Source organism: Sycon ciliatum, chromosome 3, assembly GCF_964019385.1.
Source record: "Sycon ciliatum chromosome 3, ocSycCili1.1, whole genome shotgun sequence".
In the NCBI taxonomy this organism is placed as follows: Eukaryota; Metazoa; Porifera; class Calcarea; order Leucosolenida; family Sycettidae; genus Sycon; species Sycon ciliatum.
In genome coordinates, this window is record NC_088645.1 from 17358215 (window position 1) to 17383233 (window position 25019).

The following is a 25019-nucleotide window of genomic DNA, read 5'->3' on the forward strand; positions in this document are numbered from 1 at the left end:
CTGAGCCGTTTCTTGTTCGATTTTGACAAATAATGGCTTGTTGTTTTGCTCTCGACCTTGGCTATCCTTCTACCGTTCAGTATTTTACGGAAACGCAACGGCTCCCCCTGTTTTTTTACCCGAACTTTGGCCAAAGTTACTGGAAAACCCGGAACTCGTTTGAAAAAATACGAACGGTGGAAGTCTTGGAACGTCTTTCGTGCGTGTGGATTCAAAAATTCAGGCAGTTTGAGCCAACCGTAATGAATCCCGTAGAGTTGAAAGTGAGTGATATTGATGGGAAAATGCGATTTGAGCACTGACCGATTGTGTGGGACAGTATATGCACGCTCCTGTCACGTGCATGATGTGGCTGGCGACGCTAGCATGCCAATCCGTGAACCCTAAACTTGGAAGGTTCAAGGTTATGGAAAAGACCAAAGAGGGGAAGGCAAGCGCAACGAAAACGAGTAACTAGTCCATCACAATGTCATGCATGAGGAGTACTGTAGGAGTTTGGCTTTCGGCTTGTACAATTCGTTTTCGCAAAGCTTCCCTTTCTTTACTTATCTTTGATATTTATGACCCACCCAAGTTGGGTGGTGTGCTGCTTTGCTGCTTCGAATTGTAGTTAGACCGCTGTGTCAAATATCGTACTGGTCTCGTCATCTTCCAGTAACAATCGACATTCTTTGTTCCGTTGGGACTGTAGCTTTTGCTCGTTTTCGTTGCGCTTGCCTTCCCCTCTTTGGTCTTTTCCATAACCTTGAACCTTCCAAGTTGGAAGGCTGTCGGTTAGCGCTACGGAGATGTGTTGAAGCTAGGTGTCAGGACGTCGAATGTTTCAGTACTCTGTCAGTTTTGTGCCTAGTTATTGCACTTTCTGACTGTATATAGTATCATGTTACAGTGATGGAGAGTTACTCTCAACTCGTATCCATATGTCCTTTTCTCTTCCACAATAATAATAATAATAATAATTACGAAGTCTGAAGAAAATGTTGAACGGCCTCTGCTGGGATGACGACTACACCATGGCTCAGTGGTTAGAGCATCGCTGGCTACAAGCGAGGGTCCCTGGTTCGAGTCCTGGTGGTGACAGTCAATTTTTTCTTCAGACTTTTCCCGTTTGTCTCTTTCCCTCAAACCAGCTAATAATAATAATAATAATAATAATAATAATAATATCCACGCAAACACACATCCAGTCATAATAAGGCACTTGTCATAAGTATCCGAACGTTTTCGGTCCCTTCTCATCAAGGATTATACAGGGAATGGCTCAAGCTGGAAAGACTTAAACTTATATAGCATAAAGATAATTAGATAACAACACTCGTGACAAGGTGGAAAATTATCAAGTTTAGCACGACACAAAACTCGAAGGAAAATAATAATAGTGACAACAACATAGTGAGCAAATTAAGTTACATTGTTACCACCTCGACGAGGAGTAACACCAAACAATTGTAGCGACAACACATTTTCTTTCTGTACGCAAAGTTCAGGATCTAACTTACGGATATACAAAGCTTCTAACACAGCCAAATGTAACGCACATCTACCACGTGACAATATTGAGAAAACATTATCACTGTACAACTCACGACAATTGGTACGGGCTGACAGATGTTGCTTGATTGACGAAGTGCGATTCTTAGCTCCATTGGGTGTTGAGCCATTCCCTGTATAATCCTTGATGAGAAGGGACCGAAAACGTTCGGATACTTATGACAAGTGCCTTATTATGACTGGATGTGTGTTTGCGTGGATATTTGCGACCCATAACTTACCTTCGTTTTAAAGTATTATCCGCCTCTGACCTCTTTAAAAAAATCGTTACACCGTGGAGGCAAACTTGGACACTGGGCCTCCTTTGCTCAGTGTCTTGTAGCAGCGTGTTCACAAACCGAGAGTTAAATTCCAGTTCCATCTACTAGTGCTTTAGGCTCTTTTTTATTATTATATTTTTATATTTATTTTATAGTACATGCACCTTTACCTGTTCGTAGTACAATCTTTGCTAGTTGATACAGTCATGTATGTACGTTCCGTCCTGTTAGTTGTCTTGACGGATACATGACTCGCAACACTGCTCACTAGTATTAACAATAGTAAGTAGTAGGGCCTTGAGCTCTACAGCGTGCATGAAGCTCCCATGCTGCGCCCTTGTCCAGCTGCAATACACCTAGGCTACACTGGTGGACGTACAGACCCCTTGCCGGTCTTTGTCCACGCTGATGCGCGTAACAGCGACTGTTGCCCTCTTATACTTTTTATCGTCACGACACTGTTTCAATTACTTCAAACAACGCCTCCCAATCACCCATATTGATGTATTGAATGACGTTCTTGCCCTCCGTGGTCGCCTCAATACAGCTATATTCAGTGTCAGGTTACTCCGTGACTGCCTACACTACTCTGTTGCACCTAAGTATTTGCAAAAACGAGTGCAGAAACTAAAGCTTTATGATTCTATCTCTATCGAGAAAGTACTTTTGCAGGATGATCTTAACAAGGCAAAGAGCCAACTTCACAATGCACGATCGAGGTTTGTGTCTTCGTATCAGAAAGTACGAAGACTTCTCAATACCTACGATTTTGTTAGATTTTCATGGCTAATATCGCAATGTGACTGTAAACAACGATCTAGGCAGCATGCAAAACACGTTTGGATTGTGTCTGCCTTGAGAAAGGACCGATTCGGCACATGTAGCGACAATTATGATACTATTATTAATCTTGCCGATATCCCTTTGACTCAACTACAAAAGGACGTGCTGTGTGGCGGTTTAGATTTTGGCATTCCTCCCAAACTCCACCGATTGGAGATGTTGGCGGAATTTGAGCTGCTCCAGCAGCAATTGTCCAAGGTACCAGCAAAATCTGACGAAACAGCAGTGGCTTGCCGGGCGTCTCTGGCTGCCGAGGCACACAGGTTTGCGCAGTCCTCTCCTGACACCCGGTCTTTTTCACTCACACGAGAGCACCTCAAAGTCATGAGGGAGCTCCGAACAAATCCGGATATCATTATCTCCCGCCCGGACAAGGGTAGGGCAACGGTTATTATGTCAAGGGAGGACTACCAAACCAAGATGATGGTCATACTAGAGGATAAGACAAAATTCTGCAGACTCGGACCGTGCGATGTATATGACCATACAGAAAACATCGACACTAAACTTAGCAAATACCTATTGTCTCTTTCAAAAACACATCAAATGTCTGATTATGAGTACGACCATCTGGCGCCGACGGGATCAACACGACCACGAATGTACGGGCTCCCAAAAATTCACAAGAAGAACATTCCCTTACGAGCAATACTCAGCATGTCTGGGTCACCGCAATTTAAAACATCCAAGTGGCTATGTTCCATGCTACAACCGGTACTCAACCTCTACAATAGCCACTGCGTCAAAGATACTTTCGAGTTTGTAGAAAAGCTAAAGGACGCAAGCTTTGAATCGAGCGGATTCATGTGCTCGTATGACGTGGTGAGCTTATTTACTAACGTGCCACTACGGGAGACCATTGACATCTGCGCAACAACACTGTACCACAATAAGTCCATTACTCCGCCGTCTTTGAACGAAACGGAGTTTGTGAAACTCATGTTAATGGTTACGTCGGGCGTTGAGTTTTCATTTGGCAACGTTATGTATAAACAAATAGATGGCGTTGCCATGGGCTCGCCGCTTGGTCCTGTATTGGCTAATATCTTTGTAGGGTTCTGTGAAGCGTCCATTAGTCCATCATTGTGGCCCTCTATGTACTGTCGTTTTGTAGACGATGTGTACTGTCATGATGAGGATGAGGATGTCTGTGGGACTTTTCTACTAACTCTGAATAGTCTCCACCCGGCGTTGAGATTCACGTCGGAAGCGGAACAAAACGGCAGCTTATCCTTCTTGGATGTACAAATATCACGGAATATTAACACTAAGAGTTTGGACACCACTATCTATAGGAAGCCAACGTTCACCGGCCTCTACATTCCGTGGGGGAGCTATACTCCTACGAAATCGAAGAGACATCTTGTGAAGGCGCTAGTTTATCGTGCACATAGAATATGTTCCCCTCATCTATTGCAGGACGAATTAGACAGACTGACATCAATATTTACGAACAACGGCTATCCAAAGGAATTTCTGGCCAAGCTAATCAACGAAAAACCGGTGACAGACAAGCCTATCCAATTTGGACCTGACCGTTGCCCAGTGGTGCTCCGTTTACCCTGGGTTGGCACCGGTTCTGCGCGCGTGGAGAAGGATGTTCGTGGTATCGTATGTCCATCATATCCGTGCGTCAAGCTGTACGTCATATTTGGGACAGTGCGTGCGTTCAGTGTGAAGAAGGATGTTCTACCTACCCTTAGTAAAAGTAACCTTATCTATTTCTTTCAATGCCGACAATGTGAAGATCGGTATGTAGGTAGAACCCTTCAGCACCTGGGCGCACGCATTCGTCAACATGTGCCGTTAAGTTGTGTTCCGCTTGATGCGCGCGATTGTCGTCCTCGCCGTGGTCGTCCTCCAAAATGTGCTGTCCAGTCCATCGGTGGATCTTCCTCTTCCCGTAAAGATGTGACTGCATGCCCGTCCTCCTCTGCGTGTGTAGGACACGGGCCAGCTGAGAACAGCATAAAAGATGGTGAAAGACCCACACGTAAACCACCGAAACTGACAAAGGATCTGTCGGCGTCGGAAAGGGTGACGAGAAGCCAAGTGAAAATACGGACTGATGAGGACGAACGTACAACGACAACGGAAGTGACAACAACAGTCAATATTCGAAAACGTGGTAGACCGCGAAAACTAACCTCAATATCGGACACCGGACAAGTTGGAGTAAGAAGCTCAATAGAAATCCGCAATGGAGGAGACGTAACGGAAAGGACACCGGGTATCGCGCACCCAACGGTTAGTGTCAAGAAACGTGGAAGGCCGCGGAAACGCGAAGAGACAGATAGTGGTGATGCCACGAAGAGGCGAGATGACGGGACATTGGAGGAGACAACACCCAATGGAGCTAAGAATCGCACTTCGTCAATCAAGCAACATCTGTCAGCCCGTACCAATTGTCGTGAGTTGTACAGTGATAATGTTTTCTCAATATTGTCACGTGGTAGATGTGCATTACATTTGGCTGTGTTAGAAGCTTTGTATATCCGTAAGTTAGATCCTGAACTTTGCGTACAGAAAGAAAATGTGTTGTCGCTACAATTGTTTGGTGTTACTCCTCGTCGAGGTGGTAACAATGTAACTTAATTTGCTCACTATGTTGTTGTCACTATTATTATTTTCCTTCGAGTTTTGTGTCGTGCTAAACTTGATAATTTTCCACCTTGTCACGAGTGTTGTTATCTAATTATCTTTACGCTATATAAGTTTTAGTCTTTCCAGCTTGAGCCATTCCCTGTATAATCCTTGATGAGAAGGGACCGAAAACGTTCGGATACTTATGACAAGTGCCTTATTATGACTGGATGTGTGTTTGCGTGGATATTTGCGACCCATAACTTACCTTCGTTTTAAAGTATTATCCGCCTCCGACCTCTTTTTAAAAAAAAAAAAATAATAATAATAATTTGTCTCTTTCCCTCAAACCAGTTAATAATAATAATAATTAGCATCCCCCCACCTCACAACAGAGCAACCGAGTTTTGCATTAAGCTGGGAGTGCCGATTCGAGCAACTGGTATAATGGCTCGCAGCTGAGCCAGCAAATGACTCCGCTTGGAGCAGGCGAATGACTCCGCATGGAGCCGGCAAATGACTCCGCATGGAGCCGGCAAATGACTCCGCATGGAGCCGGCAAATGACTCCGCATGGAGCAGGCGAATGACTCCGCATGGAGCCGGCAAATGACTCCGCATGGAGCCGGCGAATGACTCCGCATGGAGCCGGCGAATGACTCCGCATGGAGCCGGCAATTGACTCCGCATGGAGCCAGCGAATGACTCCGCATGGAGCCGCCGAATTACTCCGCATGGAGCTGCCAATTACTCCGCATGGAGCCGTCGAATGACTCCGCATGGAGCCGCCAATGCCTCCGCATGGAGCCGCCAATGACTCTGAATAGAGCCGCCAAATGCTAGATATATAGAGATGCATAACCAGTTGAGAGCATATATTCTCATGGACTATACAGATACCGTCATGTGTGCGCCAGAAACATGAGTTGAGCTAGTGGGTGGGAGGGTGGGAAGGAAATTGTTTCGGGAACACCTGTTCCGCAAGTTGCACGCTCGAAAGTTCAAACAGCAATGACATGAAAGAGACATTGTACAGGATATTGAAGGGCGCGTGCCCACGTGACTCGCGCATGCGTGCAGGTTGGGCCAGCTCGCTGGGCTGGCTGCTAACTCGCGTTAGCATGCTAACGCTCATTTAGCATCCCCCCACCTCACAACAGAGCAACCGAGTTTTGCATTAAGCTGGGAGTGCCGATTCGAGCAACTGGTATAATGGCTCGCAGCTGAGCCAGCAAATGACTCCGCTTGGAGCAGGCGAATGACTCCGCATGGAGCCGGCAAATGACTCCGCATGGAGCCGGCAAATGACTCCGCATGGAGCCGGCAAATGACTCCGCATGGAGCAGGCGAATGACTCCGCATGGAGCCGGCAAATGACTCCGCATGGAGCCGGCGAATGACTCCGCATGGAGCCGGCGAATGACTCCGCATGGAGCCGGCAATTGACTCCGCATGGAGCCAGCGAATGACTCCGCATGGAGCCGCCGAATTACTCCGCATGGAGCTGCCAATTACTCCGCATGGAGCCGTCGAATGACTCCGCATGGAGCCGCCAATGCCTCCGCATGGAGCCGCCAATGACTCTGAATAGAGCCGCCAAATGCTAGATATATAGAGATGCATAACCAGTTGAGAGCATATATTCCATAAATCGGCACTCCCAGAGCGGATCACAAAGTGCAGCTACCTGTGATATTTGTAAGCAGTGCAAGCTCGGTAACGATTGACTAACAGGAACTCGATATCATGGGCTGAGGCCATTGCCACAGCCACCCATGCTTTGGCTGCTGGTGGCCTCCGAATGTTACTCGGGCCGACATGGCTTTCCACCTTCCCGCCTCTCTGAATATCGAGTCCGGCAGCTGATTCGAAACGAGTGGCCGGTGTATGACGCCAGGCCATAGTCACAACTGATGAGCAAGATTTTCGCAGTTGCTGCAAAGCCGATCGATTGGCATCTGCTGCTGGTGCCGCTAGCTTTTCCAGGTGCTGCCACAATTGCAAACCACTCTTTGCGATTGGCTGGTCTGCTTGATTGACTGTCCATTGCCCTATCCCCGGTTGCAATTGTTTGCGCACCAGCCAAGTGCACCACTTGCATCAGTGAATAGCAGCAAGTTGGGGGACGGCGTCCACTTAGGGTGTAGGAAGAAGGACCGGCCGTTCTACTATTCCAGGAGCTAAGGCCATCAGCGAAGGTATTTGAGGCACTCTTCGGAGAGCTTGATCAGGTAATACGGCTGCCGGTACCAGTTGGCAAGTGACCACAATCTGCAATGTGCGTCCTGGGACTATCACTCTTGTAGCAAACGAGAGCTTTCCCAAAAGATACTCGAGTTGACATTGGGTAGTTGAAGCTGTGTTGAGAGTGGCCCGTAGGAGGTCGTGAAGCTTGGCAAGTTCGTCCATCGGCAGACTGATGTGAGCGCGCGGGTGTCCAGGATGACGCCGATAAACGTCAGGACGTGGGCTGGACCCTCCACTTTTGCTGACGCCAGAGAAACACCGAGGTATGTAAACGCACGGCGCCGAGTAGCGAGTTGCTGGCGAGCTAACACAGGTCCAGAGCATACATCGAGGAGGCACTTTTGCTGACGCCAGAGAAACACCGAGGTATGTAAACGCACGGCGCCGAGTAGCGAGTTGCTGGCGAGCTAACACAAGTCCAGAGCATGCCTGGAGACAGAAACGTTAGTCGAGGTATTTCCCGTAATGGGAAGATGCCAATAACGTCAGGAATTGAGCTGGACCCTCCACTTTTGCTGGGGCCAGAGAAACACCGAGGTATGTAAACGCTCGGAGCAGAATAGCGAGTTGCTGGCGAGGTAACACAAGTCCAGAGCATGCATTGAGGAAGTAACATTAATTGAGGTATTCCCCGTTATGCAACAGGCGTGGGAGTGCGAACTGCCCGCACACAATCCATTCACTGGCGGATGCGACAGAGTTCCATATAGCTGGCCTGGAGCGTAGTACAGTCTGAAGGGCAGGACGCTCTCATAACAGTATTGATCCTGCCAGCGGTTCAACAAGGGCCACTCCTCCGGGCAGACGGGAATTCGGCAGAATGCACTTTTAACATTGAGCTTAGCAAGATACAGCGGGGCGAGCAATTGTCTAATCATGTTTGCAGCATTGTCATCTTGACATTGTGGAGAGCCACGGTCTGCTGGAATGTAATCGTTGACACTTCGACCCTCCAGGCTTTACAAAGGGTGTGTCGTGTGTAACTTCCCGTTCGTCTAGGAACCGCATCTACGCCGGAACAGCACAGAGGCGAGAAAGGGGGTGAAGAACACGGGCCAGCTGTTTCAAGCCTGCTGCAAGAAACGGATCGGCCAGCTGTTTCAAGCCTGCTGCAAGAAACGGATCGTTGCGCAGAAATATAATCTGGGTTAGCATGTGACCGTGTTAAATTCAATGGATCCCAGTTAGTTGAGTGGTTGCCGATGAAACCTACCACAACCCCACAATTACGACCATGTGCAACATACCTCCGGAGCATAGGATCAGGATGTGAGTCCAGTAATTTTGAGAAGTGAGAAACTGAGTGCTTACACAGTTACTGATGAGGCCTTACACTTTGCCCTGGGATGCTCCTGTCGGCACTGGAGGTAGCACTGCCTGAGCTGACGCGTGCAAGCGCCGTACTCGTAGTAGCGGCATACGGTTGCGGTACGTGATGCGGATCTGTACTGGTGAGTAGGACGAAATGCGCACGGAAATGCTGGCGAGTGCACTGAGCTGCACTGCTGGCAGGCGGGTCGTGCTGTTCCAGTACACCGCGAGGCGCAGTTGCCACAAGTTGATATTGATAACCTGGCTTTGGAGATTTATTTTATTTTCCATTGCTATCAGGTTCGGCTTAATTCCCTCTGTGCTGCGCTGATGAGTCCACAAAGGACGAAACAGTTGTCCGCAGATTGAGTATTGATAACGTCCAGTTTCTAGGTGGCAAAAGCTGGCGATTGGCCGCGACGATCGTGGCCAAATACGTCCACAGGCACTCGTGAAACGGGTGAGGAACAGTGGAACACAGACCATTCATGAACACTGTCCAGGTCTCAACTCAAGTGCTACCGTCATGCAGCCTACGAAGCGCAGTTCTGGGTTCGGATTCAAATAAATGCTAGTGCGCCAGAAGAGCAACATATGAGGGGCTACGGAGTTGGAACGTCGCCGGAGCTGGACTGACTGCAACTGTATCGGGCAGCAGGAAATCGAAGTCCACGAACTCGCCTCTCTGGACGCGATCGAGAAGGGCCCGTATAGGACAGTCAGGTTCACCTGCTGTTGGTGCTGCATGCGCATATGGCGGTCGTCACTGCACCGGGCTCCCAGTAGGGTCCGGCCTGCTGGCGGCGAGCGGCGATACGGATCCAAGTAGAGCGAGGAGAAGCTGGGTGGCGTTGGTGACGGCAGTGGACAACTCCCGTTGTTACTTCCAACAGAAAATCAAAGTCCACGAACTCGCCTCTCTGGATACGAATTACGATCGTCAGGCTCGCGCCTGCTGTTGCAGTGGTGGTGCTGCGTGGCGGCCGTCGCTGCGTTCGCAGTAGGCGGGCGGCGGAGCCAGGTAGAGCGAGGCGATCCGGAGAGGCTGGACGCCGGTTGGTGACGACGACATTGTTTCAAGGCACAAACAAGGGTCGCTGAGATCGCGTGGAGGTACTTCATTTCAGGAAACCTGATGATGGCGCAAGCTAAAAAACCACAGTCGACGTTCCACTGTAGACGACGACATTGTTTCAGGCACCAACAGGCGTCAATGAAGTCTGAATTGAAACGCAGAGATACGAGAATGCAAGCTTGAAAGTCTAACGAAAGGAAATTGTTTCGGGAACACCTGTTCCGCAAGTTGCACGCTCGAAAGTCCAAACAGCAATGACATGAAAGAGACATTGTACAGGATATTGAAGGGCGCGTGCCCACGTGACTCGCGCATGCGTGCAGGTTGGGCCAGCTCGCTGGGCTGGCTGCTAACTCGCGTTAGCATGCTAACGCTCATTAATAATAATAATAATAATAATCAACGCAATAAATAGAGTAAGCTGCGCACTCAGTACAAACACCATTAGCAAAACTTGTTTTCATGTAAATAATTAAGCTTGTTCCTAAACGTTTTCGTCGCCATCTCATCAGAGGATTACTGGCAAATCAAAACTAGCTCTAAATTCAATATATATACGCACAATGCAAGTAGTAATTTAGACCCTAACTAGCGCGAGAAAATGAGAGCTGAAAAAACATTACATCAATCAACGATATCAGGTGACAACAGATGCGATAAATTCACTACTAGAAAGTAACCATGCACCACAAACGAGAACTACTGATCTAAATTCACAAACAATTTCAACGTAAACAAATTCTTTTTCTGCCTACACAAAATCGGCTTGGTAGTAAAAATGTAGATAGACTCCAATACACGCAGATACCTTTGACTACGTGAACGAGACCAAACAGAAAAGCAATCATCAGTATAACTAGAACGACAATCACTATTCTGAACAAGATGGTTTGCAACAGAAGATTCATACACCCTAACACCACTACTAGAACCAGTACATACTTTGGAATTACGTGACAATGAAACCGACTTGACATTCCTTGCCGCTACTGCCACTCCAGACGAAGCCGATGTAGATGTCCGTACCAAAGACACGTCCGTTACTGGCACTGCCTGCTGCGATGATGCTCCCTTTGACGTTTCAATGGCCGTTGGTGTTGATGAAGAAGCCTCATCTCCCTCCTCTTCTTCATCAACACCAACGGCCATTGAAACGTCAAAGGGAGCATCATCGCAGCACGCAGTGCCAGTAACGGACGTGTCTTTGGTACGGACATCTACATCGGCTTCGTCTGGAGTGGCAGTAGCGGCAAGGAATGTCAAGTCGGTTTCATTGTCACGTAATTCCAAAGTATGTACTGGTTCTAGTAGTGGTGTTAGGGTGTATGAATCTTCTGTTGCAAACCATCTTGTTCAGAATAGTGATTGTCGTTCTAGTTATACTGATGATTGCTTTTCTGTTTGGTCTCGTTCACGTAGTCAAAGGTATCTGCGTGTATTGGAGTCTATCTACATTTTTACTACCAAGCCGATTTTGTGTAGGCAGAAAAAGAATTTGTTTACGTTGAAATTGTTTGTGAATTTAGATCAGTAGTTCTCGTTTGTGGTGCATGGTTACTTTCTAGTAGTGAATTTATCGCATCTGTTGTCACCTGATATCGTTGATTGATGTAATGTTTTTTCAGCTCTCATTTTCTCGCGCTAGTTAGGGTCTAAATTACTACTTGCATTGTGCGTATATATATTGAGTTTAGAGCTAGTTTTGATTTGCCAGTAATCCTCTGATGAGATGGCGACGAAAACGTTTAGGAACAAGCTTAATTATTTACATGAAAACAAGTTTTGCTAATGGTGTTTGTACTGAGTGCGCAGCTTACTCTATTTATTGCGTTGATTACATTTTTATCTCCACGTAAGCTTTTTAATAATAATAATAATAATAATAACTATTGTTCCAGTTATCATTGGTGCTCTGGGTGGTGTGTCAGGAACGAGCCGCAGCCACATCTTAAGCCTTGGGCTCCACGCGTCCGTGATCCAGCGGCTGCAGCAATGTGCTATTCTGGGCACCCTGAGAATTGTGCGGTCGGTGACTGGTCATGGATGGGAGAGTGGCATGGTCGGAACGGTCGGTTGACCTTATGTTAGCCTGCCCGTAATGTCTCGATGTGTCTCAGTCTGTGTGTTTTATGATTGTGGTGCATCATGTGCTGTGTGACGAGCCAAGAGGCGTGAATTTCTGCCATATGCCCCCAGTCATGTATTTTCTTTCTCTGCATATGCCGTTTTATCTCGTCTGAGTTTGTCTTGCTTGGAGTGTCCCATGTGCAGCATGCTTGGTGTTTACTACTTGAGTAGCTCTGTTATACATGACTGTGATTTTATGTGAGTATCGAAGTTGGTATAGTTGAATTTTTCTCTCATGAAGTTTATCAAAATTTTGTTCAGGATTTTCTTTTATCTTCATTGATTGGTGCTTCACCCTTGGGTCATATGGATCCCGGTGCTGTGCTTCATGCCTCCTTTCAAGCTTTCTTTTTCTGCTTTGGGAGTGAATAAAGTCGTCATAATAATTAACCCCCCTCGGGGACGGTTCAGCTTTTTGGAGCTCTGGTAGCCATCCGCCTCTGAGCGCGCTACCCGCTCCAATTCCTTTGAGTTTACCCTCATCCCTTTACTAGTAGCCGTTTCATCATTTTTGTGAAGTAGGTCTCAGCAAAGAGAAGGTCTAGTCTTGTTTTTTAGTGAACTGGTGTATGCCACCTCGCAGGAAATGGTCTGGTTCCGACAACCGTATTGCCTTGGAGTGCCATTTTCTGGCTGTATGGCCACAGAAGGCGGGTCACCGGAAGCGTCAACTTGACCTATGGATACAGCGTCGACCGGATGATATTATCTCGGAGCAGAACTTGGCTGGTCAAATTTCGCTAATTATCAAAAAATACCTTACATCGGTGGAGCAGGAGGAGATAGCCCGTCAGTTGGTGCAGCGTGGCGAGTTGCCTGTTGAGTTCATGACGCGCTTTGGCTGTGTGGTCCAGTTGCCTGCTACGACTAGTCAGGGTCCTGAATCTGTCAGTGCGTCTTCCACCGGCGCTGTTTCCCTGGATTCGGCTGCTGGGTTACCTGATGATCCTGGCGCCTGTTTCACTGACACTGACAGCGAACCGCCAGCCTCTCTTGCACGTGATCATGTAGAATATTCCGCCTGCACCGGTTCCGTTGACTCTGGTCCCAGTGTGCTAGTAAACGATGGCCATGACACGTGCGCCGGCGTTCCACCGAGCTTGCTCCGTGTGTTTGCTGCTGGGCCTCTGCCTTCATGTACTGAGTACTCCAGCACTGCGGGTGATGATGCATCATGTATTGAATCTGTCTATGCACACTCTGTGGGTAGTCCAGTGGCCTGCGTGCGTCCACAGGCTGTTTATGGCCTGGCAGGACCTCAGCCACCTGTGGAGGGCGACTTTGCTCCCAGTGGATCAACGCCTACTGTGGATGGACCGGCTGTTGGAGTGCCTGAAACAGAGCAAAGTCACTGCACAAGGGAGACGCCTTGTTCGCCTTGTAGTAATTCCAACCCTGATAAGCTTGGAGGCATTCTAACCAATCTCAGTGAATCTGGTATTCTGGGCCCTGGTGGTTTGAGTATGGATCTGGAGTGGTCAATCAGGCACCTCTGCATCAATCGCAAAATAACCACACCTGGTGACGTTGCCAGACCTCTGAGCGGTGTTTTAGTTGGAGTACAGAGCTTGCAGTTGACAGGTCGGCCAAGACTCACTGTCCCCAGAAAGGTCCCTAGCCGTGCACTTTCCAGCAATGTTGCCTTGGTCAACGGTGGCATGAGACTGTTCCTGTCGGGTTTACCCCTACCTCTGTCTTTGGAATTCGCCAATCAGCTCACCTATGCAGCGGCGGTGCTGGTCTTGGTGGTGTCTGGTGTTGCACCTTGCCGTTTGAGTGGTGGTGATCATGGGAGGGAGACTGCGCCAGGCTGGTTGTTGCGGATACAACGCAAAATTGAGAATGTGAGGAAAGACGTGTCGCGCCTCACAAGTTTCATCCAAGCTGGAAACCCAAGATTGTTCACCAGATATCCTGTCAAGAGCAGTGATGAGGCCGTGGCTCTACTCGAAAGCAAGAAAATGGAGCTGCTGGCGCTTTCCGCCAGAATCAGACGGTATAAGGATAACATCAAGAGAAAACAACAGAATCAGGTATTCAGAGAGAACGAGCGCCAGTTCTACCGCTCTCTGGGGACACAGGAGGCTGACTGCAGTGACCAGACGCGGCCTGGTATGGGGGCGTTGCATGATTTTTGGTCAGGCATCTGGTCCGAGCCATTTGCGGTGAGCAGACATGGATGGATTGAACGGGAGGCTCTTGCCTATCAAGATGTCCAGCCACAAGAGGATGCAGTCATAACGCCGGAGTTGTTCCAACTGGCAGTTGGAAGGATGCCTCACTGGCGTGCTGCTGGGCCTGACAACATCAGACCATTCTGGTTGAAGAAGTTTAGTGCTCTGCATCCTGCCTTGCTTCGCATATTCCAGCAGCTGTTGGATTCGGAAGTCGTGCCACCGCCCTGGTTCTCCCTTGGTGCAACCGTACTCCTACCGAAGAAAGGTGATCTGTCGAAACCCCAGAACTGGAGACCTATAACCTGCCTGCCTTCTATGTATAAACTTTTCACATCTGTAGTATCGGAGCTTATGTGGTCTCACATCACCGCTAACAGTCTGCTGGCCCCGGAACAGGTCGGATGTGCACGTGGCCGAGGAGGATGCACAGATCAGTTGTTGATCAACAACATGATTATTGAAGATGCCAAATGCCACCAGCGCTCCCTCAGTATGGCATGGCTAGACTTCCGAAAGGCCTTCGATAGCCTTTCCCAAGAGTGGATCTGGGAAATTGCTACCATCTACAAGTTCGATCCTAGGATCATCCGCACACTCCAAACGCTGTCGGAGCAATGGAGCACACAACTGTGCCTTAGCAGCGGGGTCAGCGAGCCAATATCCATCCGACGGGGTATCTTCCAGGGTGATTCTCTGTCTCCCCTGCTGTTCTGCATCGGTCTCAACCCAATCTCAAACGAATTAGCAAGAAGCGGCATAGGATATCGTTGTGGACCCACGCGTGATTCCCTGTTGTCGCATCTATGGTACATGGATGACGTCAAGCTATTTGCCGCTAGCAGTACTGGACTGGACTCCTTGATCAACATTGTGGAGTGCGTTGGTGGGGCGGTTGGCATGCAACTATCTCCCACTAAGTGCTCGAAGATTGTCTGCCCGGCCGCTAAGCCAACCCAGGATGCAGAGCCTTCGTCAACCTTGCTAACAGAGTCGATCATTCATCCTCTGCAAGATGGCGCGGCGTACCTCTACCTTGGCCTGCGGGAATTCCTGGGAATCGAGGCTGGTGAAGTTAAACAATCTGCCATCGCTGAGTTCCGTCGCCGTCTTCGCTTGATCACGGATGCTTCACTATGTGCACCAAACCTCATCAGAGCAATCAACACCTACGTTCTGCCAGTGGTGTCCTATGGCCTTGGCACAGTCGTTCCTTGGACTGCGGATGAGCTCCGCTCGCTGGACAGGACAGTGAGGAAGGCTCTGACTGCTAGCAGGGCCCACCACCCACGTGCCTCAATCCGTCGCCTATATCTACCGCGGAGTGAGGGAGGTCGTGGCCTAGTATGCATCGTAGATCTCCATGACCGTACTTGCATCCGGCTCGCTCAGTACCTGAAGGATCGGGAAGATGTCCCTGCCCTGGCCGCTGTTCTCCAGTACCATGAATCACGTCCCTCTAGAAAATCAATACCAAAGCTGGCAAATACTGTCCTGCAGCGCCTTCGCCTAACGAGCCTGGACACCGCTAACAAAGAGACTGTTAAACAGGCCCTCAATGACAACCGCCGCCGTGAACTTCGAGCGATGCCTCTTCATGGTCGCTATTGGGCGCGTGTTGATGGCATCCTGGACATGCAGCTCTCGTTTTCCTGTTTCAGATCCCAGACAATGCATCCTGAAACGGAAGGCTTTCTCATTGCTTGCCAGGATCAGGTGATTGCCACGAGAAACAATATGCGCCATATCCACAAGAGGCATGATGTCGTGGACCTCTGTCGTGTATGTGGTGCACCCGGAGAAAATATGGACCACATCATCGCCTGCTGTCCAGCCCTGGCACGGACTGCATACATTGCCCGGCATAACTTTGTGGTCCAGGCCCTGCATCGTGCGCTGTGTAAGCAGCATGGATTACCCAGCAGTAAGCAGCTGGTGCAGGTCACAAGTTCTGCCAGTTGCAAGCTGATATGGGAGATTTCCATTCCCACAGATCGAGTAATAAAAGCGAACAGACCAGACCTGGTGCTGGTTCTGGATGATCGGGCACTGCTCTTGGACGTCAGTGTCCCATTGGACCACAGGGTGAATGAGAAGGTGCAGGAGAAGATCAGCAAATACCTGCCCTTGGCAGCAGAGCTGAGGAGGATCTGGAACAAAAAGATAACTATTGTTCCAGTTATCATTGGTGCTCTGGGTGGTGTGTCAGGAACGAGCCGCAGCCACATCTTAAGCCTTGGGCTCCATGCGTCCGTGATCCAGCGGCTGCAGCAATGTGCTATTCTGGGCACCCTGAGAATTGTGCGGTCGGTGACTGGTCATGGATGGGAGAGTGGCATGGTCGGAACGGTCGGTTGACCTTATGTTAGCCTGCCCGTAATGTCTCGATGTGTCTCAGTCTGTGTGTTTTATGATTGTGGTGCATCATGTGCTGTGTGACGAGCCGAGAGGCGTGAATTTCTGCCATATGTCCCCAGTCATGTATTGTCTTTCTCTGCATATGCCGTTTTATCTCGTCTGAGTTTGTCTTGCTTGGAGTGTCCCATGTGCAGCATGCTTGGTGTTTACTACTTGAGTAGTTCTGTTATACATGACTGTGATTTTATGTGAGTATCGAAGTTGGTATACTTGAATTTTTCTCTCATGAAGTTTATCAAAATTTGGTTCAGGATTTTCTTTTATCTTCATTGATTGGTGCTTCACCCTTGGGTCATATGGATCCCGGTGCTGTGCTTCATGCCTCCTTTCAAGCTTTCTTTTTCTGCTTTGGGAGTGAATAAAGTCGTCATAATAATAATAATAATAAAAGGGTTTGCTCCCCACACCGGAGCTCGCGCTATTCCGCCGACTTTACTTGACACTTGACTGACTCACGACTGCCATCCAGAGCACACGAGAAGTCCATCGAACCTTCGACTCGGCAAACCTGCAAGAAAGCACCACTCCCTGCTCAATACACAGTGTTTCGGGGAATTCACCCCTCATCAGTTGAGCTTGAGTAGGCTGAGGAAGATTGTGCCCGAGGAGCACCACTTATATAGTGCTCTCCAGGCACGACCATCACCAGGGATACAAACTTACAGAGACGCTCCGTTTTCAGCGCGACAAACACCTCGTGAGCACCAGATAGCAGCGTGAGTCAGTGTCGCTGCTGTTTGTCGCGCTGAAAACGGAGCGTCTCTGTGAGTTTGTATCCCTGGTGATGGTCGTGCCTGGAGAGCACTATATAAGTGGTGCTCCTCGGGCACAATCTTCCTCAGCCTACTCAAGCTCAACTGATGAGGGGTGAATTCCCCGAAACACTGTGTATTGAGCAGGGAGTGGTGCTTTCTTGCAGGTTTGCCGAGTCGAAGGTTCGATGGACTTCTCGTGTGCTCTGGATGGCAGTCGTGAGTCAGTCAAGTGTCAAGTAAAGTCGGCGGAATAGCGCGAGCTCCGGTGTGGGGAGCAAACCCTTTTCTTACAAATCATCGCCGAGGTCGCAACCACTACTTCGTACTGTTGTGCCCAGCGCGGGCTTGCGACTAGTTGGTTTGGAGGTGACAGCGTTGCGAATGACCGAGGGTCCTCGACGTCTGTCTCACCGTCCAGCAGCGACACTGACTCACGCTGCTATCTGGTGCTCACGAGGTGTTTGTCGCGCTGAAAACGGAGCGTCTCTGTAAGTTTGTATCCCTGGTGATGGTCGTGCCTGGAGAGCACTATATAAGTGGTGCTCCTCGGGCACAATCTTCCTCAGCCTACTCAAGCTCAACTGATGAGGGGTGAATTCCCCGAAACACTGTGTATTGAGCAGGGAGTGGTGCTTTCTTGCAGGTTTGCCGAGTCGAAGGTTCGATGGACTTCTCGTGTGCTCTGGATGGCAGTCGTGAGTCAGTCAAGTGTCAAGTAAAGTCGGCGGAATAGCGCGAGCTCCGGTGTGGGGAGCAAACCCTTTTCTTACAAATCATCGCCGAGGTCGCAACCACTACTTCGTACTGTTGTGCCCAGCGCGGGCTTGCGACTAGTTGGTTTGGAGGTGACAGCGTTGTGAATGACCGAGGGTCCTCGACGTCTGTCTCACCGTCCAGCAGCGACACTGACTCACGCTGCTATCTGGTACTCACGAGGTGTTTGTCGCGCTGAAAACGGAGTGTCTCTGTAAGTTTGTATCCCTGGTGATGGTCGTGCCTGGAGAGCACTATATAAGTGGTGCTCCTCGGGCACAATCTTCCTCAGCCTACTCAAGCTCAACTGATGAGGGGTGAATTCCCCGAAACACTGTGTATTGAGCAGGGAGTGGTGCTTTCTTGCAGGTTTGCCGAGTCGAAGGTTCGATGGACTTCTCGTGTGCTCTGGATGGCAGTCGTGAGTCAGTCAAGTGTCAAGTAAAGTCGGCGGAATAGCGCGAGCTCCGGTGTGGGGAGCAAACCCTTTTCTTACAAATCATCGCCGAGGTCGCAACCACTACTTCGTAATAATAATAATAATAATAACAAGCCCACCTACAAGTACCTACAAGCCCACCCAAACGTGCCACTGTTGGCTGCTGTTAAGCGCCATCACGACAATGATGTGGCACCGTCAAAATCAGTTACACGTCAAGCCTCCAGACTTCTGGGTGAACTTGACCTACCCGACTTGGAGACTGCCACTGGAGACTGCCACAAAAGTCATTGTCAAGAAGGCCGTTGCTCTCCGGTGCCTGGCCGTTATCCAAGGTAAGCCTCTCCATGGCCAGTTCTGGAGACGAGCTTCTGATGCTGGCTTGGACCTGGGCTTGAGTTTTCGCTGGCTGAAATCGCCAACGATCAGGCCTGCGACAGAGGGACTCTTGCTGGCTGTACAGGATCAGGCCATTGCGACCAGGCACTATCAGGTCACGGTCATTGGACGGGGAGACGTTGTGGACATTTGTCGAGTTTGCGGCACTCGCGGAGAAACAGTTGATCACATTGTGGCCTGTTGCCCAGCTCTAGCCAAAACACTGTATATCGAACGGCATGACACGCTCGTCAAGTTGGTGCATTGGGCACTATGCAAGCGGCATGGTCTGGGTCGGCCGGGAAGCAACCCGCTGAAGCATCATCTTGTGCCTGTCACGGAAAATCTTGACATGAAGCTCCTGTGGGAGTTCAATATCCCAACGGATACGCAAGTGCGCCACAACCGTCCAGACCTGGTGTTGCGGTCCAGCACACAGGTGCTGCTGATGGATGTCAGTGTTCCATTGGACCAGAATGTTCCCACAAAAATCGCCGAAAAAATAACAAAGTACCCTTTGCCAAGAGCTGCGGCGCATCTGGCATGTGGATGATGTCCGCGTTGTGCCCCTGGTTGTTGGGGCGCTTGGTGGACTGACTGGTGTGTCCCTGTCACACATTGTGTTGGCATTGGCAGGCACTCTGCGCATTGAAAGGGCTCAGCAATGTGCTATCCTGGGCACGCTGAACATCGTCAAGTCCGTTCTTGGCATTCGGCATTAGGCTCCTCATGTTACGGGTAGAGCTAGTCCGTATAAACCTCCAATACCGCATTTGCTTTGACATCCATGAATGTGCAGTATGACGGTCCTCACAACCTGATTTTTCTCTTGCCATTTGAGTATGTCCGGCATTCATCTCTTCCTTTATTTCTATTCCTGTACTGGTAGTCCATTTTTGTGATTACTCTTTTTGTATTCGAATATGTCCTGTCCTCCTCCATCTTTTTGTATCCGAATATGTCCTGGCCTCCTCCATCGTTCTGCTTATTTCTGTCCGTCTCTCAGTTTCTGCGTCGGCTTTCAATATTTTTGCTTTGGTTTTTACAATCCTTTTTGCTTCGGTCTTCATTGCGTTGGCCATTTATCTATTTTTTTTTCTCTCATTACCCGTGGTCTCTTTTGGCCCGGTGATGGGGTTCTTACCTCATGTCATGACAACGTGAGTGAAATAAAGCCAACTCCATAATAATAATAATAATGTTCACTAGTTTGAGGGAAAGAGACAAACGGGAAAAGTCTGAAGAAAAAATTGACTGTCACCACCAGGACTCGAACTAGGGACCTTCGCTTGTAGCTAGCAATGCTCTAACCACTGAGCTATGGTGTAGTCGTCATCCCAGCAGAGACTGTTCAACATTTTCTTCAGACTTCGTAGCTCACACTTCCTGTGAATCCACACAGGCGGGTGGGACGCAGCCCTCACTGTACCCACACACTTCACGTGCACTCTAGCACGCGGGGAGCCCCAAGTCATAAAATCTTCACTAGTTTGATGGAAAGAGACAAACGGTAAAAGTCTGAAGAAAATTGACTGTCACCACCAGGACTCGAACCAGGGACCTTCGCTTGTAGCTAGCGATGCTCTAACCACTGAGCTATGGTGTAGTCGTCATCCCAGCAGAGCCCGTTCAACATTTTCTTCAGACTTCGTAGCTCACACTTCCTGTGAATCCACACAGGCGGGTGGGACGCAGCCCTCACTGTACCCACACACTTCACGTGCACTCTAGCACGCGGGGAGCCCCAAGTCATAAAATCTTCACTAGTTTGAGGGAAAGAGACAATCGCGAAAAGTCTGAAGAAAAAGTTGACTGTCACCACCAGGACTCGAACCAGGGACCTTCGCTTGTAGCTAGCGATGCTCTTACCACTGAGCTATGGTGTAGTCGTCATCCTAGCAGAGACTGTTCAACATTTTCTTCAGACTTTGTAGCTCACACTTCCTGTGATATAATAATAATAATAATAATAATAATATATACTTAACTCGGATGGTGAGGCAACTAAATTATTGTGAAAAGAAGAAGGACAAAATGTAACGAGTTATGACTAACTGTCCACCGACGTAACCATATCTTATACAGTCAGCGAGTGCGACAAAAATGTTGTTGTTGGTTTGCGCCTTGAAGAAGTGTTGGAGCTAGGTGTCAGGTCGCCGAATGTCTCAGTACTCCTTGTCAGTTTTGTGCCATTTTGTCGCACTCGCTGACTGTATAAGATCTGGTTACGTTGGCGGACAGTTAGTTATAACCCGTAACATTTTGTCCTTCTTCTTTTCACAATAATAATATATACGCACTGAAATAAGGTACAAGAACGAGGGGGCAATGCTGCTCACAAAAACACAGTGCAGCCAAACCAATGATGTTCGCACACCGATCCAAGTTACCTAGTAATGTTTAGCCATCCAACTTTGGACTAGCGACTTGCTGAGTCCCTGGAACGAATCGATCAATTCAACTTGTACAGTGGTGGCCAATACGAAGGCCATCTCGAAGGGCCAGTAGCAGCGAGATTACGTCCTGAAATTTTGGGCAGACGACCACCATCTTCTGCTACAAACTTTGATGTCCCCAAGCGCCAACAAGTTGGCTTGAATAAAGTTATCCACTGAAAATCACTTGAGTAAATGTTCAAATTTCAAACTCTCCAATGGCCATTCACTAGTCGAATCCAATTGCGTTGCTGGAAAGCACACACGGAGCGCCTCCATATACAATCACTGAGACATCATTGGAGTAATCCCTGCCCTCGCAGAAACTCGAATGAAGCAAAGTGCGACAAAGTGCCACAAAGTGCCACAAAGTGACACGAAGCATCACTTGCTGAACAACAGCCCAAGATGACGAGAAAGAAGAACTGCTCCAGAACAACAAATCAGCAAGGACTGCAACAGAGGCGAATATGGCCCAAAAAGTTCTCATGTACTGACCAGCTAGTGCACGTGAGTAACACATATGCATTGATGTCTCGTCGTACAAGTAGAAAATCACGTTGTAGCAGTTGTGCACCTGAGGATTTCAGTTACGCAATCAAGTTGGGAGTTAAAGAATCGAAAAGAGGAAGTTTTCTTCGGAGCAAAGTCGCGGCCATCCGGTACCTGAAAAATGCATGATGTAACTGCGCATGCACCGGAAGTAGGTGGGCTGATAGCAACCTAAGAGAAATTTTTGAATTTCTGATGGGAGTGTTGCACGCCTGTGATACTCGTATGCACTAGCTGCCCAGTATGCGAGCACTTTCTGGGAAATCTGGCGTTAAAAAACAAATTTGCAGATATAATTTCGCATGGATACAGATGTCGATCATTAATTTTGATACAGCGACATATCAATACGTATTTGGACAATGGAGAGGGAGGATGATAGCCACTGTGGCAGGAAGAGTGAAACTGCTCGAAATATTAACGAGGACCGCAGTTGAACTCATACTACATGAATACGCAGACTAAGCCAGACTTACCACCCAAATTAAACTATGCACCAAGACTGACCACCCAAACTATGCACCCAATTTAAACTATGCACCCAGACTGACCACCCAATTTAAACTATGCACCCAGACTGACCACCCAAACTATGCATCCAAACTGACCACCCAAACTAAGCACCCAAACTGACCACCCATCATGACTGAGCACCCAAACTGACCACCCATACTGAGCACCCATACTGTGAGCACCCAGACTAAGCCACATTAACCACCCAGACTGCGCACCCAGACTTGACGACCACGTGATATGAGTTTTTGCCTTTGCATGACTCCATAGAAAGGGTATCAAGAGTTGCACACTTTTGGTAGCTTGGTTACCCTTGATCATACTGTACACTACCATGTGAACAATGGAAGACTGGTATCTGTACTGAACTTCCAGTCAACATTGTGTACTTAAACAGAAGTGGAACCACACTAATCAATCATAGATCTTACCATCAGTCTCCTGTTGTTCCTGTCAACCACCGCAAGATCACCAACGTCATCCACAGCTACATCAGTGGGGGTGTTGAATTCACCATTACCACTGCCGTATCTGCCTATATCACGTATGAATGTACCATCCAGTGTGGTGAACTACAGGTACATACATGTATATCACAACACAATACAGCAACAGAAAAGAAGAGCATGGACAAAACTTCATTTTAACATTTCAAACGTTTCCCAGTACAGAATGATACAGTATGTCTGCATCATACATAAGCTCAGTTACTCATGCAAGAATTGCACGAATTAGAAAAGATGTGGGCTTTGTACAGGAAAGCTTAGTTAGCCCATGCACACGGGCATTATAGACACAGTGCTGGTGATATGAGTATGTGTCATATTGCTGTCCCGGCACAGTTTACAAGTTGGCCAATTTTTACTTTTCAAAATTTGAAATCGTGCTACAAAGTGTGTAATGCAGAAACCGTGAAACTACTACACATGCAAAGTAAAAGAAAAAGGCCCAACCCTGCCTTGCCAGCTATTTGGGCTTACAGGGGGGGGGGGGGGCGCCATGGCAAATAATAATATTGAAGAACTAAAGACTACAAAATTAATGACGGGAAGTGCCAGCTTCGGCAGCAACTAGAGAGGCAGAAGAAGAGACAGGTGCATGCGCAGCGAAAACAGAGCAGCTACCACGCAGGCACATGACACTTGCTCTGAGCAAAGCAAAGCTAAGGCGGCAGCGGATGAATGCCATGTCCACCGAATACGGTCCGCTGCTTTTCTTAGCAATGAGGGATGCTCTACGCTTGTAAAGCGAGCCAGATTTCTTGCCCATGCCACCGGTTGTCGAGAAGACCGAAGTTGGCCAATTTTTACAGGCATTTTTATGATTTCAAATCGACAGATATGTCTTGACGTTCTCAAAAACTGTCTGTATATGAAGGAGCTGTCCTAAATTCTAGTTTCTTTCTTGATTTGCTGAAATTACGTTTTACTTTTCCCCACTACCCCACCGTCTCTACTTTGTTTGTCTCTGCTCTTTCTTTCATTTGCCACCTTGTTTTCTTCCCGAATGGAGGTGGGGGATGCAAGCGAGCATCAGGATTGCTGTTTGTGTGTGGTGTGACTCCTCATGCCAGGTAGTTATGTGAGCCCTTGGTGGGAGAATTCTTGGCCCCGTAGGTCGTTCGTTTGCACACGCTGGGCGGTACGAGATTGGCGCCGGGGCAGTATGCTTTAGCCCTTGGTGGGAAGGTTGTGGGCGTCAGCAGCTATTCCTTGGCTTTCAATAGTCAGTACACGCAGTACACATCAGCCCTTGAAATAGCCTTTCGGGATTTGCGTCGGAGTTCTGAGCGAAGACATGACCCGGGAAGCTTAGCAGTTTCGTACAAAACATAAAGGGTAAACCCGTTTTCCTCCTCATCTCCAGCATCCACTGGCCAGTCAGTGTTGGTACCCATACACTCGGACACCAGACTATGTTTGCTACCAGACTGAGAGTCCAAGTCAACAGTAGCCACACCAGGTAGCGTCGTACAAGCGACAGGTGGCTTAATTGCTCCAGACCTGCTGGATCTTCAGGACCACACAGGTTTGAGAGCAGAGGTTGCAGCCTAGGTGGCTCTCTCGAGGTGGACCGAGCAGCAAGTGGCTTCAGTGTGGGATTATTTATCAGGTTTCCGGGGTACATGTACCATCCACGATTCGCGAGACATGCTCTTGCCTAGATTTGGACTCCAAATTTCACACCCGCATCGACTATTGTGGCATTCCAGGGATGCCATACACCTCTCCAGTGGGCGCAAGGCATGACCCAGAGCCTGCTGGACTAGAGAAAAACATCCTGAGGTGCGCATTCCAATCCGAAAACTCAGACAACAGAAAACTTAAACTAAGCACTTCCTCGAGCAAAGAAAAAAAGATGAAGAAGAAGCTAGAGTTTCCGCGTTTGAGCTGATGGATCACGTGTGGGGCAGCGTTCTTTTACGAAAAATTGTTTTTTCCCAATTTTTAGTATACATGTAATGGTGTTTTGAAATGCTATCTTGAGCAAAGGAAAACCCGATTTTAGGTAGGTTTACACTGTTATATCGAAGCCCGAAGCTCCGATATGCAAATAGAATATGGGGATCCAAGAGAAAGTGTCACACTTTCCAAATGTTTCATCGC

General features: G+C 48.5%; 1 protein-coding gene across 2 annotated transcripts in view; it reads right to left on the reverse strand.

Moving 5' to 3' along the window:
• LOC135811602 (probable serine/threonine-protein kinase DDB_G0284251) overlaps window positions 1-25019 on the reverse strand; it is a 151166-nt gene that overhangs the window by 65281 nt on the left and 60866 nt on the right. For both annotated transcript variants that reach the window (XM_065324837.1, XM_065324836.1), the window contains one exon: window positions 22845-22985. In XM_065324837.1, the coding sequence (XP_065180909.1) occupies window positions 22845-22985 (141 nt within the window). The remainder of the gene's footprint in view (window positions 1-22844; window positions 22986-25019) is intronic.